The sequence below is a fragment of the Alosa alosa genome, chromosome 15 (assembly GCF_017589495.1).
Source record: "Alosa alosa isolate M-15738 ecotype Scorff River chromosome 15, AALO_Geno_1.1, whole genome shotgun sequence".
Lineage (NCBI taxonomy): Eukaryota > Metazoa > Chordata > Actinopteri > Clupeiformes > Clupeidae > Alosa > Alosa alosa.
In genome coordinates this window covers 24,410,034-24,426,446 of record NC_063203.1, presented here as the reverse complement: position 1 = coordinate 24,426,446, position 16,413 = coordinate 24,410,034, and the positions used below count along the sequence as shown (strand labels likewise).

The 16,413-nt window shown below is 45.1% G+C and overlaps 2 protein-coding genes across 3 annotated transcripts in view; one reads left to right on the top strand and one right to left on the bottom strand.

Annotated features, from left to right (window-relative positions):
- The window catches only part of LOC125307913 (Down syndrome cell adhesion molecule-like protein 1 homolog), a 56,150-nt gene extending 50,435 nt beyond the window's left edge, over window positions 1-5,715 (top strand). The window contains 5 exon segments of the mRNA XM_048264044.1: window positions 171-323; window positions 795-969; window positions 1,236-1,567; window positions 2,929-3,157; window positions 3,323-5,715. Coding sequence (XP_048120001.1) covers window positions 171-323; window positions 795-969; window positions 1,236-1,567; window positions 2,929-3,157; window positions 3,323-3,590 — 1,157 coding nt within the window. The 3' untranslated portion in view covers window positions 3,591-5,715.
- A 4,347-nt stretch (window positions 5,716-10,062) lies between these two features.
- LOC125307843 overlaps window positions 10,063-16,413 on the bottom strand; it is a 19,025-nt gene continuing 12,674 nt past the window's right edge. Inside the window, exons 4-5 of one of the 2 annotated variants that reach the window (XM_048263951.1) lie at window positions 11,263-11,297; window positions 10,063-11,156 (exon numbers count right to left, since the gene is read on the bottom strand). In XM_048263951.1, the coding sequence (XP_048119908.1) occupies window positions 11,058-11,156; window positions 11,263-11,297 (134 nt within the window). In that variant the 3' untranslated portion in view covers window positions 10,063-11,057. The remainder of the gene's footprint in view (window positions 11,157-11,262; window positions 11,298-16,413) is intronic. The other variant, XM_048263950.1, reaches the window with a different exon arrangement.

Genomic DNA, 16,413 nt, shown 5'->3' with positions numbered 1-16,413 from the left:
AGGCAGGTCACAGATCCCGTTGTTTGGAATAGTTGCTAAAAGCTGATCTATTTAAGTTCTAGTTGGATAAAAGTGAATATTTAGAGAGACTCAGGCATACAGTTTATTTCAGCATGTTTTTGTCCTTGTGTCACTGTGAGTTTTGAAGACATGGTTTTGAATTCTGATAGGTGAGGACAAGGCCACTATCCCAGTGACAGACACAGAGTTCAGCCAATCAGTGAACCCGCAGAGCTTCTGCACAGGCGTGTCTGTCCATCACCCCGCCCTCATCCAGAACACTGGTCCTTTGATTGACATGTCGGATATCAGACCAGGCACAAGTGAGTCATCTATAAGCATCTCAGATGACTTTTCTATTCTATTCTATTCTATTCTATTCTATTATTTTGTCCCATCTATCTATCTATCTATCTATCTATCTATCTATCTATCTATATTTCTATATCGTATATATCTATACATGTATCTATTAGCATAGCTTATCTGTCTATCTATCGGCATATCTATCTATCTGTGTGTATATCTGCAAGGCCGGCTCATTGTTTTTCCTCATCCCACCTCTATTCTCTCCATTCTCTCTCTCTATCTGTCTCCATCTTTCTCTCATTCTCTCTCTCTCTCTATCTCTCTCTCCCTCCATCCTTATCTCTCTCTCTATCTATCTCTCTCTCTCCCTCCATCCTTCTCTCTCTCTCTCTCTATCTATCTCTCTCTCTCCCTCCATCCTTATCTCTCTCTCTCTCTCTCTCTCTCTCTCTCTCTCCCTCTCCATCCCTTTCTCTCTCTGTCAGACCCTGTGTCGAGGAAGAGTGTGAAATCGGCCCACAGCACACGGAACCGCTACTCCAGCCAGTGGACCCTGACCAAGTTGTGGCTTCGACGCCAAGGCAAGATCCACGTCCGGACTGGTGACGACTGAGGCTCCCAGAGACAGATCACCGCCACCGAGAGGACAGCTATAGCCAGCCTCCTCTAAAGACACAGGTATATACACTACACACACACACACACACACACACACACACACACATGCACACATACATACATACAGACACACACGCACACAGATACATTTATCCACACACCCACACACACACAATGGGGACATACACATACAGTACATAGAAACACACATGCACATAAACACATACACACACACACACACACACCCACACACAGAGCTTATCTGAATTCATGTTAATCTAAATCACCACAGCTCATATCTGTCCCCTCTCCCTGTGCTCCGCTGCAGATAAGGGTCGTAATAGCATGGTGTCGACGGAGAGCGCCTCGTCCACCTACGAGGAGCTGGCGCGGGCCTACGAGCACGCCAAGCTGGAGGAGCACCTCCAGCACGCCAAGTTCGAGATCACCGAGTGCTTCATCTCGGACAGCTCGTCCGACCAGATGACCACGGGCACCAACGACAACGCCGACAGCATGACGTCCATGAGCACACCGTCTGAGCCGGGCATCTGCCGCTTCACCGCCTCGCCGCCCAAACCGCAGGACTACGACCGCGGCAAGAACGTGGCCGTGCCTATCCCACACCGTGCCAACAAGAGTGAGTGGACTGTGTAGAAATGTGTGGACATGAGAGAGGTGCTCCTGCAGATCTGACAAATCTGTGTAGAAATCTAGAACTGAGATAGATGCTCTTGCAGATCTGACAAATCTGTGTAGAAATGTGTAGAAATGAGAGAGATGCTCCTGCAGATCTGACAAATCTGTGTAGAGATCTGACAAATCAGTGTAGAAATGTGTAGAAATGAGATGCTCCTACAGATCTGACAAATCTGTGTAGAAATCTGTAGAAATTAGATAGATATTCCTGCAGATCTAAAAGATCTGTGTAGAAATGTGTAAAAATTAGACACAGATACTGTAAACACACATGTACCCCGGTCCACATTTCCAGCTAGCTATCTCTGAGCATTGATCTCCCATTACAAAATAGTGAAAGTCAAAGCTTGCTTTACTAGACTAATATGTTCTGTTAAACTTTACACATACCCTGAAGGTGATGATTCATGGGGCAACATTGCGATGAACAAAGCATTGCAAGCATCGCAACGAAGCAGTGTTGGCAGGCAGTAACATGAGAGGATGGTGATGTTCTGATTGGATGATCATGGCAGGTTGCCCGGTGATTATTTACATTCTTCAGATAAAATAAATGTTGGAAATATCTGTGGGAAAGTGCCCAAAAAGCATCAGTCAATAGCATTATAGAGCGTTGTTCTGCAAGCCAAATTGCCCCACAGGGACATTAAAACTTGTTTATGCTCAATGCTCCAGTCTATCATCAGCTTTACTGTACACAGTCAGCTCTCAATCTTGCCCCTGAGGGGGTGAAGCAGGGAGGGGTCAGCTGTCTAACCTGCCCCTGAGGGGTGAAGCAGGGGTCAGCTGTCTAACCTGCCCCTGAGGGGGTGAAGCAGGGAGGGGTCAGCTGTCTAACCTGCCCCTGAGGGGGGAAAGCAGGGAGGGGTCAGCTCTTTAAGTATAGTATAAGTATATATACTCTTTTGATCCCGTGAGGGAAATTTGGTCTCTGCATTTAGCCCAATCCGTGAATTAGTGAAACACACACAGCACACAGTGAACACACAGTGAGGTTAAGCACACACACTAATCCCGACGCAGTGAGCTGCCTGCATCAACAGCGGCGCTAGGGGTTAGGTGCCTTGCTCAAGGGCACTTCAGCCGCTTCCTACTGGTCGGGGTTCGAACCGGCAACCCTCCGGTTAAGTCCGAAGCGCTAACCAGTAGGCCACGGCTGCCCCCAACCTGCCCCTGAGGGGGTGGGGGGGGTGAAGCAGGGAGGGGTCAGCTGTCTAACTTGCCCCTGAGGGGGTGAAGCAGGGAGGGGTCAGCTCTCTCAGTGCGTGCTAACCTGTCCTGTTCTCTCCGTCCCTCTCTCAGGTGACTACTGCAACCTGCCCCTGTACATGAAGACGGACCCGTTCTTCCGCAAGCAGGCGGAGCTGCACGACCCGTGTCCAGTGGTTCCTCCGCGCGAGGCGTCCATCCGCAGCCTGGCGGCGCGGGCCTACCACACGCAGGGCCGCCACATGACGCTGGACGCCGCGTCCAAGCAGCAGCAGGCGCTCACGCTGGCCCACGCCGGCCTCAGCAGCCTGACCAGCTCGGCGTCCGGCTCGGCCTCGCTCTCCTCCGGACCGCCGTCCGCCAGCGCCGCCGGGAGCAGCATCGCCACGGCCAGCGGGGTCAGCGTCGGCGGCGGGGGGACGGGAGGCGGTAGCGGGGCGAGCGGAGGTGGCGCCGGCGGGGCTTCGGGCGGCGGAAGTGGACCGAGCTCCGGAACCTCCACGCTGCCACAGAGGACTCTGACCATGCCCGGCTCGGGCTCGGCCCAGAGCGCAGCAGCAGCGGCGGCGGCAGCGGCGGCGGCGTCCGCCTCGGCGTCCGGCTCGGGGGCCTCGGGCGCGTCCGGTCAGAACCCCGGCTCGTCCAGCAAGGTGGGCGGCTCCAGAGACTCTCTGCTAGAGAGCAGCTCGTCTGGGCTGGGCAGACTGCAGAAGCAGAGCGCCGGCGCCTACTCCAAGTCCTACACGCTGGTGTAGCGTAGCGGAGCGCCGCGCTGGGGGTGGGGGCATGCGATGGAGAGGTGGAGGCAGGGCAGGGGTCACTGGGCGGGGTGGAAGCTCACTATCCTTTCCTCCTGCTGCCTGAAAGACGGAGCCGGAGGTGGCTGTAGGGACAGAGGCCAGGGGCACATGCACACGCACACACACACACACACACACACACACACACACACACACACACACACACACACACACTCTCTCACACACCTGTGGGCCAGCTGTCGGTCTCACGTGACATCATGACATCGTGACAACGTGACATGACCAGACACAAGCCGCTGACAAAGGCGGAGAGGATTAATCAGCACAGAGGTTTTTCTCCTCCTCTCTCTCTCTCTCTCTCTCTCTCTCTCTCTCTCTCTCTCACTTACTGTCATTCTTTCTCTTTTTTTATCCTCAACTATCAGTCCATTCATCTAGCTCTTCTCCAGCTCTACAGCTTCTCTCTTTCACTGCTGTTCTTCCTCTCCCTCCCTCTGCTGTCCCTGGTCTTAAGATTTGAGATGAATGCCAAACCCAATACTCTCGGCTCACATTTCACTCGTTTACTTCCTCACTCTTTCTCTCCCTATCTCTCTCTCTTCATCTCTCTCTATCTGTCTCTTTCGCCCCTCCTGTCAGTTGTGTTTGCGGTCACCTCCCCATCGCTCGCTGTCAAAGACACCTTGGACCTTATGCACGAAATACTTTCCATGTGCACTTGTTTTTTTTTATTATTATTTTTCTTTTTCTTCTTTTGAAGGTAGGAAGTACCATTTTAAGATATATATACATATATCTGCACACATTTACCGTCCTAGATGTGTTAGGCTGTTTTTTTCTCTATAGTTTGTTTTTTGGGGGGTTCTTTTGAATAGAAAAAAAGGAAAACAAAAAACTAAAGAGAAGAAAAACGTCTTTGGTGGAACCTATTTCATACTCTGGCTGTTAGCCACGGAAAGTGCTTATGCATACACTACAACCCAACCTTGGTGTCTCCTTAGCCCATCCCCACACCCCCCCAACCCCCCACCCCACCCCACCCCACCCCACCCAACCCACTCCTGTCTGGTCTGGACAAGGACTATACACTCACTACAAAAAAAACTATTCCAAGGCTGAGGACACAGTCGCCATATAGTATTTGAGTCTTTGGAATTTTTCTTTTTTTTTTCATGCAATTGATGACACATTATAGAATATTATTGACTGTTTTATAGACAAAGCTGAAGAAAAAGAGAAAAAAAAAAGCAACTTGTCTGGATTCTTCTTCCTGGAAGACGGAAGGGAACTGTATTTTTTCATGATTTGGCTTTTTTCATGTTATTGGTTCTGTCTTTGTTTTATTTGGTTTTTTTTGTTTGTTTGTTTTAAAAAAAACAACTCAATGATGAACTCGTGCACTAAAGGAGAATGAAGAGGAGCCACTGAGATCCCCTGCCCTCTCCCACACCTGTGTGTGTCTACGAACATGTGTGTGTGTGTGTGTGTGTGTGCGTGCGTGTGTGTGTGTGCGTGCGTGTCTTTAATATGTAAATACATGTGAGCACATGCGGCAGGCACCACTGGAGAACTAGTTTGATCACCTGTGTGTGTGTGTGTGTGTGTGTGTGTGTGTGTGTGTGTGTGTGTGTGTGTGTGCTCATCTGGCAGACACACTCCTCTGTGCAGTGTTGGGTTGTCTGTTGATTCAACCTGTGTTTATTTGTTTGTTTGTGTGTGTGTTTGTTTTTGCCCTGAGTTGAGATGGATATGAAGACTGCCATTCAGTAGCTGTGCTGTGTAACTGGGCCGCGTGGGGAGTTGTCTTTGCTTATAGAACGTGTAGCGCTATCAAGGATATGGCACGGATGGAAAGGTGGACCACAAGAGAGAGGAATAGAGGTAAAGACAGAGAGAGGGAACAGTGAAGTAGAGAGAGAGAGATGGACTTGTGAATTGTGGCGAGAAAAACCTGCATACATCACTCTTGATGATTGTGTAAGAAATTGCCATATCCTCTGTCTGTCTCTCTGGCTCTGGCTCTGTCTTCGTTACCATGGCGTCTCACTCTCTAAGTGAAGAACTCTTTGCTGTTTGTTTTGGTTGAGGCGTTGGTTCCATTTGATGCCCCCACCGCCCCCCCCCCCCACCCTCTCCTTCTACTCCCACCTTTTCCTGTGCCACACCTTCTTCCCTTCACACACACACACACACATACACACACACACACACACATACACACACACACACACACGCACGCACGCACGCACGCGCACCACACCACAAACACACACACACACACACACACACACACACGCACACACCTTTCTTTCCCAGTCTCACTGTGACTGTTCAGCAGCCCCACCCCAAGCCCCCGATGGAGTGAAGTGGGGGTGTGGGCAAACACAGGCCAAACGTATCCCATAGGTAAGAGGAAAGAGAGAGGAGAGAGAGAGAGAGGAGATAGATGCACGGCAGTGTGTTGTTTAAAAAAAGAAAGCTGATGATTTACATGTAAAGGAGAGTTAAAGAGAAGAAGAGATAGAAAGAAAGAAAGAGAGAAGGACTAAGTGTAGGGAGGGATGGAGAGTCCAGAGATTGGTCCTCCAGGACGGAGGTGACTGCCCATAGAGGTTGGTCCAGGACAGAGGTGACTGCCCATAGAGGTTGGTCCTCCAGGACGGAGGTGACTGCCCATAGAGGTTGGTCCTCCAGGACGGAGGTGACTGCCCATAGAGGTTGGTCCTCCAGGACAGAGGTGACTGCCCATAGAGGTTGGTCCTCCAGGACAGAGGTGACTGCCCATAGAGGAGTAGCTAGCTTTTCTGTATTTGTTTTTGTTTGTTTGTTTATCTTTTCTGTTGCCCCCTCTTTTCACTTATGTGTGTGGGAACATGGTTCTCCACCATTTCGCCACCTAGCTTTAGATGGTTTCCCAGCATAGCCCAGGGAGAGGGACGAGAAGGAGCGGATCGTGGGGGGGCTTCTACCACCTCTCTGGACACCACATGGGTCTCACCAGAAGAGATAGTCTACATGTCCATGAAATGGACCAGATTATACACACCCACCCCCTACCCAGCTCCAGTAGATGTAGTATCTACTGATCCACTCCCTACAGACACACACACACCTACCAGAAGCCCAGCCCCATAACGTAATAAGGAAGACATCCAGCAGAATAGATATGACACTCCCAAATGATTTCAATGGCAAGATAAAAGAATCACATCAGGGCTACTGCAATACGAAGAAAAGAAAATGAAATGAAATGAAAATATATACCATATTTGTTGTCAAAATATATACATATATATTTCTATCTAAAGATATAGTGAATATATACATGTGAGAACAGAGAAATATAATGCCATATCTAATTGAAAAAAAAGTTTTATTTTAAAAGAATAATTTGAGACAATCGCTCAGTGGGAGGTACTGCAGAATGAGGAAAGAGGACTAGATCTTGATGAGGGGGAAGATGAGAGAGACGGGAAATAAACGGGTAGCACAACCAAGAAAGAGTGATGATGAAGTGAGAGAGAAAGACAGAGAGAGAGAGGAGAAGAAAGATAAGGATGTTTAAAGTAGTAGTAGAGTGCTGAGCTTGGAGCTCGTACAGTAAGTGATGTGGATTTGTCCAGAGTTTTGCTCTTGCACAGCCTATAGGAAACAGAAACAACAGAGAGGTTTTGTCATTTTAAGCCTGGTGTCTCACCCACTCCTGGGTGCTACGGTGAGCCACATAGTCCAAACTGTCTTTTTGGCCATTTGAAGTGAAAAAAATTACTTGTCTTACTGGCTCAGTGAAACTGTTACATCTGAATGGGCCTTGTTCTGACCTGATCCAATCAGATTTCAGAGTCGATAATCTGGTTTAGAATCAGACTGCTATGGGGAAACCCATCCAGTTGATCATCTAGTTTAAAATCAGACTGCTATACGGGGAAACCCATCCTTTTCCTGGGATAGCTCTGCGCACAAGTGTCCGATGATATCTGATGGGGGAGAGAGAAAGAATCATGAGAGAAACTCTACTGTTGTTGCTATAGGACAAGCACTCCGAATGGAACGTTTGAGTCATGCAAAACCAAATGATACCTAAAGATCTCTAGTGTATGGGTAGAGTGCAAGCAAAACAATATTTCATTGGTTGTTGCTGAGAGGCCTAGCACGCAAACAACCAATGAAATCAGGCGCGTAAGAGGGCAGTGTGCAAGTGAAACCTTCCCTGTGGTTGTTAGGGGAAACTGAAAATCAACAAGTGCACAACCAAATCACATGGTGCGAGGAAGTACATCTTTCAGTGGTGGCCAAGTGAACACAGCCAATAAAATCAGGTGAATAAATAGGCATGGAGTGAATCAAAACCACCCATTGGTTGCCACGTTAAGGTCGAGATGTCCCGCCTCCATACGCATCCAGCTCTTATCCCGCCACAGAAGTAGCAGAATGAGCGTTCAGACGTTCATGTGTGTGTGTGTCTGTGTGTGTGTGTATGTGTGTGTGTGTGAGCATCCACATTGCTGAGAAGCCACCAGAGTTAATGCATCTCCTTAAACTGTAGTCCCTCACTCAAGCGAAAGGTCACAGCTAGCCAACGGTATTCCACAAAAAAAGGAATTTTTAAAAAGTGCAAATCTGCTCCTTTCTTTTCATTTGCCAACTCCTACACACCGAATTATTTGATGTTTCACATTAGATTTCCATTCGGATGGATACTGCACAAAGGAAAACGGGTCTCTTGACCCAATACACACCCTCCTTCATTCAAAGCCTGTACAGACCCTTTCAACAAGGTAAACAAAAACAATGCTTGAACATTCTATTTGGGCCCCAATCTACTTCCTCTGCATTAAGATAACATATGGAATGTTAAAAAGGAAGTCTTGTGGGGCCAACTATGATGCTGATAATGGAACTCTCTTGAAAGGGTCCACAGTCTGGTTTATGTTCTGGAAGACATAACCACTACAAAAACTGAAGGATAGACCCTCACACAGAGAGACTTGCACACACAGACAGAGTAGAACTGAACCAACAGGAAAAGCCCATCTAGGGTCGTATTAAGCACCATAATCACATACACATAAATGCTGTCATGTCACAAGCTAAAGGTGACTGGGGCCTAAATGTGAAATGCATATGTGTGTTTATGTGTATGCGTGTGTGTGTGTGCGTGTGTTTACCTGTTCAGGTAGGATTGTTGGTAATCGATAACCGATAGGGCATATGATGTCCACCCCAAATGCTTCAGCCCAGAGGGCTGCTGGCAGCAGGCCGATCTTTCCCAGAGTTCACTGCGGTAAGGCCCAGGACCTTGTCTCTTAATTAAGTGAGTTGCCTGTGGCTTAAGGAAACACAATTGTTTATGTTTACTTTCTTTGGCTGTTTGTTTGTTGGTGATAGATACCCCCTCCCCCCTCTCTTTTTTAAAATGTTCCTTCAAATGATTTAATGATGTTTTGTTTTGGAGGAAAAGAAATGGAGATGTGTTGTGAAGCAAATGGGGGGCAGGCCTGTTTAGCCAATCGAAAATCAGGGACTCCCTTGCTCCAGCCAATCACAGGAGAAGCCGCAAGCTTATTGGACAGAGTCAGGAAATCAAACTCTATGCCCCTCCTCCCTGTTTCTCCAACCCCGCCCCCTTTTGTCCCTTAACAATCAAGTTACCCCCCCCCCCCACCACCCTCCTCTTTACCTTTTGAATCTCCTTGTCAGCATAATTTCTAATCTACAAAGAAATACTCTTGTATATAAGAAAGTGTTTTGTATAAATAATTACTATTTTCAAACTCTGCAGATGAAACCAGGGCACAATTTAAAGTTTCATGAAAGTTATAACTTTAAATGTGAGGCGATTCAAATGAAAAAAAGACAAAAAAATATATATATACCTTACACTGATTTTTCAAATGGGGCACAAAAAAACCCAGAATAGAAAATGTCTGACTTTTTTTTCCATCATTTTTTAATTAATTTTGTTGACTTTTATTAATTTCTGTCGATTGTTTGATTTGTTTATATTTTGGTTTAATTTTTACTTTTCAGTTTATATTGAAGAAAAATGGCATTGCATGCTCTGAATATTTTGCTGGTTATTAAAAGTAATATGGTGAGAGGAGATTCAGCGGACTAAACGTGGCAAAAAAAGTTGAAACATGCTGAGGGGGATTCCTAAACTTTTATGGAAAAGTTGCTTCAATTTGCAATTGCTTGTGTTAAACTATACAGTTTTTTTTTCTATGAAAACAAAACAAAAACAGAAAAAAGAGTACTCCAACAACTTGTGCAATAAAGCTATCTTTCTATGAAACCGTGTCCTCTGTGTATTTCATATCTTGTCTCTCTTTTGTAAGAGCTTTTGTTGTGTAACAATACACACTTGTATTATGGACATTTTCGAGTGAATGCACACACACACACACACACACACACACACACACACACACACACACATGTGAATGAACACACAAATACAAAACACTAGTTTAGAAAAAATATTTAATTGTTTAAGTGTATTAGCATCATGACCCATCACATATTAACATGTCAGAGAACATTCACTGATTCACACTTGCAATGTTGGAATACATAGGCACTACCCTCTATCAGGATTTCGGAGTTGCTATTACCCTTCATGGCCATGAGGGGGCAGGCACACCCTATCACTGATGACTGTTGGATCAGTTGGGCCTTTAGAATCACTATTCCCTTTATTGGTATGGAACAGGTGTGGCCTGTCTGAGCATGTTTGTTGATTTGGTCGATGCCTGTGATTTGGCCCGAACTTCAAGACATTTTAATTCACTTACATCTATACTCAATCATGCTGCCTTATGTCGGTGTCAAACCAGAGAAACAAATAATAAAACAAAACAAAAACACAGCATCAATCATAAAACACTGTTATTAATATAAATATAACAATATGACACAAACCTGTTTTATATTTTAAGATACTCCTGGTATGATGGCTAATTGATGTTATTGCATTGAACGTATTCTTATATGCTGTACTTCAGATAGACTCTACACTTCTAAATGTATGTGCTTTTGCATACTGTGGAGGCAAGGTGCATTGTGTGTGTGTGTGTGTGTGTGTGAGAGAGAGAGAGTGTGTGGTAGTATTTCCGTAGTATTTCTATTTCCATTCGTGTTTATACCTGTGTGTGTGTTTCTGCGTGTGTGTGTCCAGAGAGAGACTGTCTTGGCTGCCTATGACTCTGTGTGTGTGTGTGTGTGCGTGCGTGCGTGCGTGCGTGCGTGTGTGTCTGTGTTTGTGTATGTGTGTGTAGATCTGAGAAACAGAGACATCTGAGAAATGGAAAAGAGTGAGAGGCGAAGAGAGAGAGAGAGAGAGAGAGAGAGAGAGAGAGAGAGAGAGAGAGAGGCACCAGGCTCCTTCTGCACTCCACTAGTTGGCATCCTTCTTCTTCTGCTGGTATTTCCTGTACTCCTTCTGGATGGTGGCGGCCGCTCTCACCGTTTCAGGACTGGTGGGAGGGCACCCGCCGTTGCTGCAGTTGGAGTCGGGAGCAGGACTGGCGGGAGGGCACCCACCGTTACTGCAGCCGGAGTCTGGAGCACACGGGAGACGCAGCAAAGGGCATATGAGTTAGTTGGCAGCGTAACACAGCACGGGGCTTATGAGGTAGTTAGTAGGGTAATGCAGTTAAGGGCTTACCAGCACTGCATTCAACGCAAGCGTGCGTAGAGGGCCTTAATAGTGTAATGCAGCAAAGGGTATATGAGTTAGGGTAACACTTTATAACAACTACACACAATTCATCATTTATTAAGCATGTAAACAATTAGTAAATGGTTTGTTCATTATTTGTCATCATCATCAAGTATTGTTCCTACATTAATTCTCATCAGTAAAGCATTTGTACACACAGTTATAAATAGTTAATTCATAGTGAATAAGCCTATATCCAAAATATGTTTATAAATTATTTTTAATACTTAATAAATGATGCAATAATAATTTGTTAATGAAGTAATATTTCCATTATTTAACAGTTGTTAAGGAATTGTCTGTGGATTATCAGATCAGTTAGAATGAGTGTGTAAATGATTAAGAATGTACAAACTATGTACAACTACATGAAAATAATGATTAAACACTTGCACTAATGATTAATTAGGGTGTGGATAAATGTTTTATAAACCACTTCCTAATACTATGATTCTTGATGAACTCAGGAGTTGGCTAGTTAAGGATATTTTGTGAGCTCATCTAAACTGAGGACTTTCTATGTCTTTCAACACATTTACAAATGAGTTTTAAAGGTTACATGTACTAATGTATTAATTCATTGTAGCAGACAATTTTATCCATAGCGACCCACACATGTCAATGAAATGAAAGGCCAATGGCACAACAGTGGAAGCTAGGAATTGAACCCCCAACATTTCAGGCCACTGCATGCTAGTCCAGCTCCATATCCACTATACTACCTCCACCCAGTTAAAAGGACCTACAACCATGCAAAGATTTCTGTATTCTTCTACTAAACACTATTAAGCATTTATTAAACATTTGAAAACTATTATTAAATGCTGTCTCCCCTGTTTGTAAAGCATTATTCCTACATTAATTCTCATCTGTAAAGCATGTGTACACACAGTTATAAATGGTTTGTTCATAGTAAATATGCCTATCTACAGTATTATATTAATGAATTGATTGTTTAAATAACACTGGGCATACTGTAGGTAGTGTAGTGGATAAGGAGCTGGTCTAGCGTGCAATAGCCTAAAAAAGTTGGGAGTGCAAGCCCCTGCTTCAACCATTGTGCCTTTGGCCTTTTATTTAATTGACATGTGTAGCCTATTAACAACAATGTATGTGTATTAACATGTGTTGATAAAAGTGTCAAAGTGTCAAGTGTTAAATTAATAAATGCAAATGTAACCTTTACAACTCATTGGTAAATGTGTTGCAAACATGCAGATATAACTGGAGAAAGTGGCTAGGTCCCGCCCCCATTCATTTCAATGGCCCATGCTAGGCTAGCTACTTCCATAGATATGTATTAGGGGTTTGCACAACATGTCATCAGATCTGGACGTCGCCATATTGGAGATACTCGCCTCATTAGAAAGCATTAGGCACTGAAGTAAATCCCTAACATCGTCAAGGAAAATGGTTAATTATTGCCGTGTTTTAGGTTGTACAGACTGAGAAAAACATCTGGTGTAGGTATCGACTTCCAAAAGTTATTAAAAAACCAGGGAGAAAGGAGAATAATGCCATTTATCAGAGGAAGGGGGGGCGCTTGTGGTTGAACTTGGTACTTCGTCTCCCTCACCCAACTCATATGGATCTGTGCTGCCAATAAACCGTAATTTCTCGTAATATTGTGCCTTTTCTTGTGGTCCAAGTCCTGCCCTATATGTCTTTGCATCTTAGACGCATTTTGATGAGCTTTTCTGTTGTTTAGACACGGCTACAATCACGTAAGATATCCAAAGTGCATAATACCCCATTGTACTTGATTCACTGAGTACTGCCAATATGGCCGTGTGTGCTTTGGTTACCATGTTTACCGGCCAGAACGTGACGTCCATGCAAACCCCTAATAGAATGGCTACTTCAGCCAAAAAAGTTTGAAATTGACCGCAGCCATCTTTATGAAAATGGCATTTCATGGGTGTTTGTTTCCGGCACCAGCTAAAATTAGCCTATTAGATTCCACATTACAGACGGAGACAACATAAGGTACAACGGTATGTCGTTGATGAAGATTGGACATTCCCTCGGAGGAAAAGAAGTTGTTCGGGAACACGCTTAACCTCATTATAGGCACAAATTTATCTCATTGGTTGAGATAACATTTTGGGAATGGTGGTAGAAGTTTGCCCTGTTTCTAAAGTCCTTGGTTATTTAATGTGATGTTCATTTACTGTATATAGTCCAGTGGACAGAAAGGTGAACCCGGAAATGTTGAGTACTCGTTTTATGATGGAAATATATAGTATGGGTTCCCAGCATGCAGAAACTGCCGGATGCTAATTTGCAGATGTTGGGCAATTTGTGTAATTGAACTAATTAGCATAAATTAGCATAATTGCCTATACTGATCATATTATAAGAGCTGCTTGGCCAAAATGGACCATGTTAGTATGTTTTTAGGGGTTACTGGAGATGCTGAGTCCATATCTGACATTTTCAAGATTCAAAATCACTATTTAAACTTGGTTTGGTCACGTTTTTACTCTCATTAAGCTGATTTTGCTGAGTTTTTGGGGGCAAATTAAACTGATTTTTGGAGGATAAAAATGTTCAGTGTTTAGGAATAATTTGGATCCTCAAGTTATTTCTGAATTCCACAATCATTTTGGAAATAGCTATTCACTGGCCCTCTGCTGTGACTCACAATTTAGTAACAAAGGGAAGAACTAGCCTCTACTACTCCTCACTGTCCTCATCCATTGTCCTGTCACCATCTTCTCCAGACTCTTCATCCCTGTCCTTCTGCTGTTTTTGCTGTGTAAATATATTGCCACATGTAACATTACTGCCTTTGCAGAAACAATAATTAGTACAGGTCAGGCCTGCAGCTGCACAGCTGCACTTTCCAGATACATGTATACACAGTTTTAACCCAGCTTTGCAGTTACAGCTGATAACATCTAACAAATCAGGAGGAGCAACAGGACTTGAATCGAGGGTGGGCAAGTTCCTCTCCTTTCTTCATACCTGTCTTCTAACTCCCTCCAAACGCAGTTATATCCACAGCCGGTGGATCAGGACGGTCTGCTGCTTTCCAAAGCAGCACTTGTAGATGGGCATGTTTTCCATGGAGGAGCAAGTTGCGTTCTGTAGGAGACAGTGTCTTCAGTGCTGGAGGAGCCGGGAGTGTGAGACCTCACCGCCAGGGATGAATTACTGCACGGGCCTACCGGGCCCGGCCCAGGGGCCCGAGGGGTCAGGGGGCCCTGAAGCCCAAGCCTTTGCATGAAATCACTGCCTCAATATCAACACATCAGGATGTAGGCTATGAATCTGATTGAATTTAGTATTGGCCATCCCCAAAATGCACCAGAATACAGGAAATCACGTCAAACAAATTAAAACATTTCTGAGGAAGGGGCCCGAAAGTTCATAATCCGTCTATGCTCACCGCTAGGTAGAGGCCCAAGCAAAAGGATCCGAAGAGAGCCCTTGTAAGGGGTACTAAAAAGCTTACAGAGGCCTTCAGTAGAAGCCGTGGGAAGAAACCAGCCGTCGCCTGTGCCTGGCTACGGGAGAAATGCTTGCCTGAAGAGGGTTTTGATGCAGTGGCCACGGCGGAGAAGGACTTCACGCAACTGGGAGAGCGGTCTGAGGATGCGGCCTTGGAAAATAAGGTAGTGACGCTGGCCTGGGCGCTGACTTCACCGAGAGAAGACCTTGAGCCCCTGCCCCCGCCGGACAACTTTAGGCTGGAGTTGGCGGTGGCCCTGGCTGCGGAGCAGAGCAGAGGTGGAGCGGCAAGGAGGTGGTGCCTTGAGGATGGACGGTTGGCGGAGCCTGTTCGTGTCGGCCTGTTCGCCGGTGCTCTTTAGAAAAATAAGGGGGAAAAAAGTTTGTTGTGTGAAATCCGATGGCACAAGCCAGAGAGAAGGTCTAGGCCCTGCCGCGATCGTGGCGGTGTGGAGTGGCCAGAACAGCAGAGGACAGCTCTGCGACAAGGCAGCAGAGGAGGCGGTGTGTGCACCCCACCTGCTGTGTGGCAGTGCCAGAGACTAATTGCTGGACTGAATGTGGGAACGCCCGCGCCGAGGATGGCAATGGCTTGTTAGGGGAGCTGTGCAACGCCAGCGTGCTGGACTGTGCTTGAGATTCCCACAATGTTTCGCGCTGATGTTTCGATTCTGGAAGAACTGAATGATCATCTCAATACCAATGTTTCCCAAAAGGCTGGTCCCAAGGAGAACAGTATTACCTTAAACACACATGAGGAAACTGAACAGTCCAACCAGTAGACTAGGATAAGCTAGCCAACTATGCCACTTTGTTTACAATATTTCCAGGCTTCAACCAGACAGCTGAATGTGGTAGAGTTGTAATAGAAATAGTAGGCCTAAGCTATAGGCTAATCTGCATAAAGTGTGCTGTCATAAATATCAGACATTCAGTATTCTCTCTTTTTATATCAGGATATAAAATAATACAGATATATTACATTGTAATCCTCTGGTATTCTAAGGTAGGCTATTGAAATGTCTAGCCCCCCCCTCCAAAAAAAGAAAAATCGAGGTTCATATCAAACCGTGGGTCAAAAATCGTGATACGAATCGAATTGTTAGGTTGGTGTGTCGTTACAGCCCTATCCTCCAAAAAATTGTCTAAATTGTACCAAAAAACTCAAAAATCAGCTTAATGAGAGTAAAATGTGACCAAACCAAGTTTATTTATTGATTTTGAATCTTGTCAGATATGGACTCAGCATCTCCAGTAACCCCTAAAAACATACTAACATTATCCATTTTGGCCAAGCAGCTCTTATAATATGATCAATATAGGCTATTATACTAATTTATGCTAATTAGCTCAATTACACAAATTGCCCAACATATGCAAATTAGCATCCGGCAGTTTCTGCATGCTGGGAACCCATACTATATATTTCCATCATAACACTTTGGTGTACTCAACATTTCCGGGTCCACAATGGGGCTCTATGGGCTGTCCACCGGACTAATAATAAACATTATCAATGAATCAATATTGAGTCACTTTAGGCTACACAAATAATGATCCCTGTATAAATACTACAGTATATTTGGACAGGCTGTATACTAATGGGCCAGCCGTGGCCTATTGGTTAGCACTTGTAACCGGAGG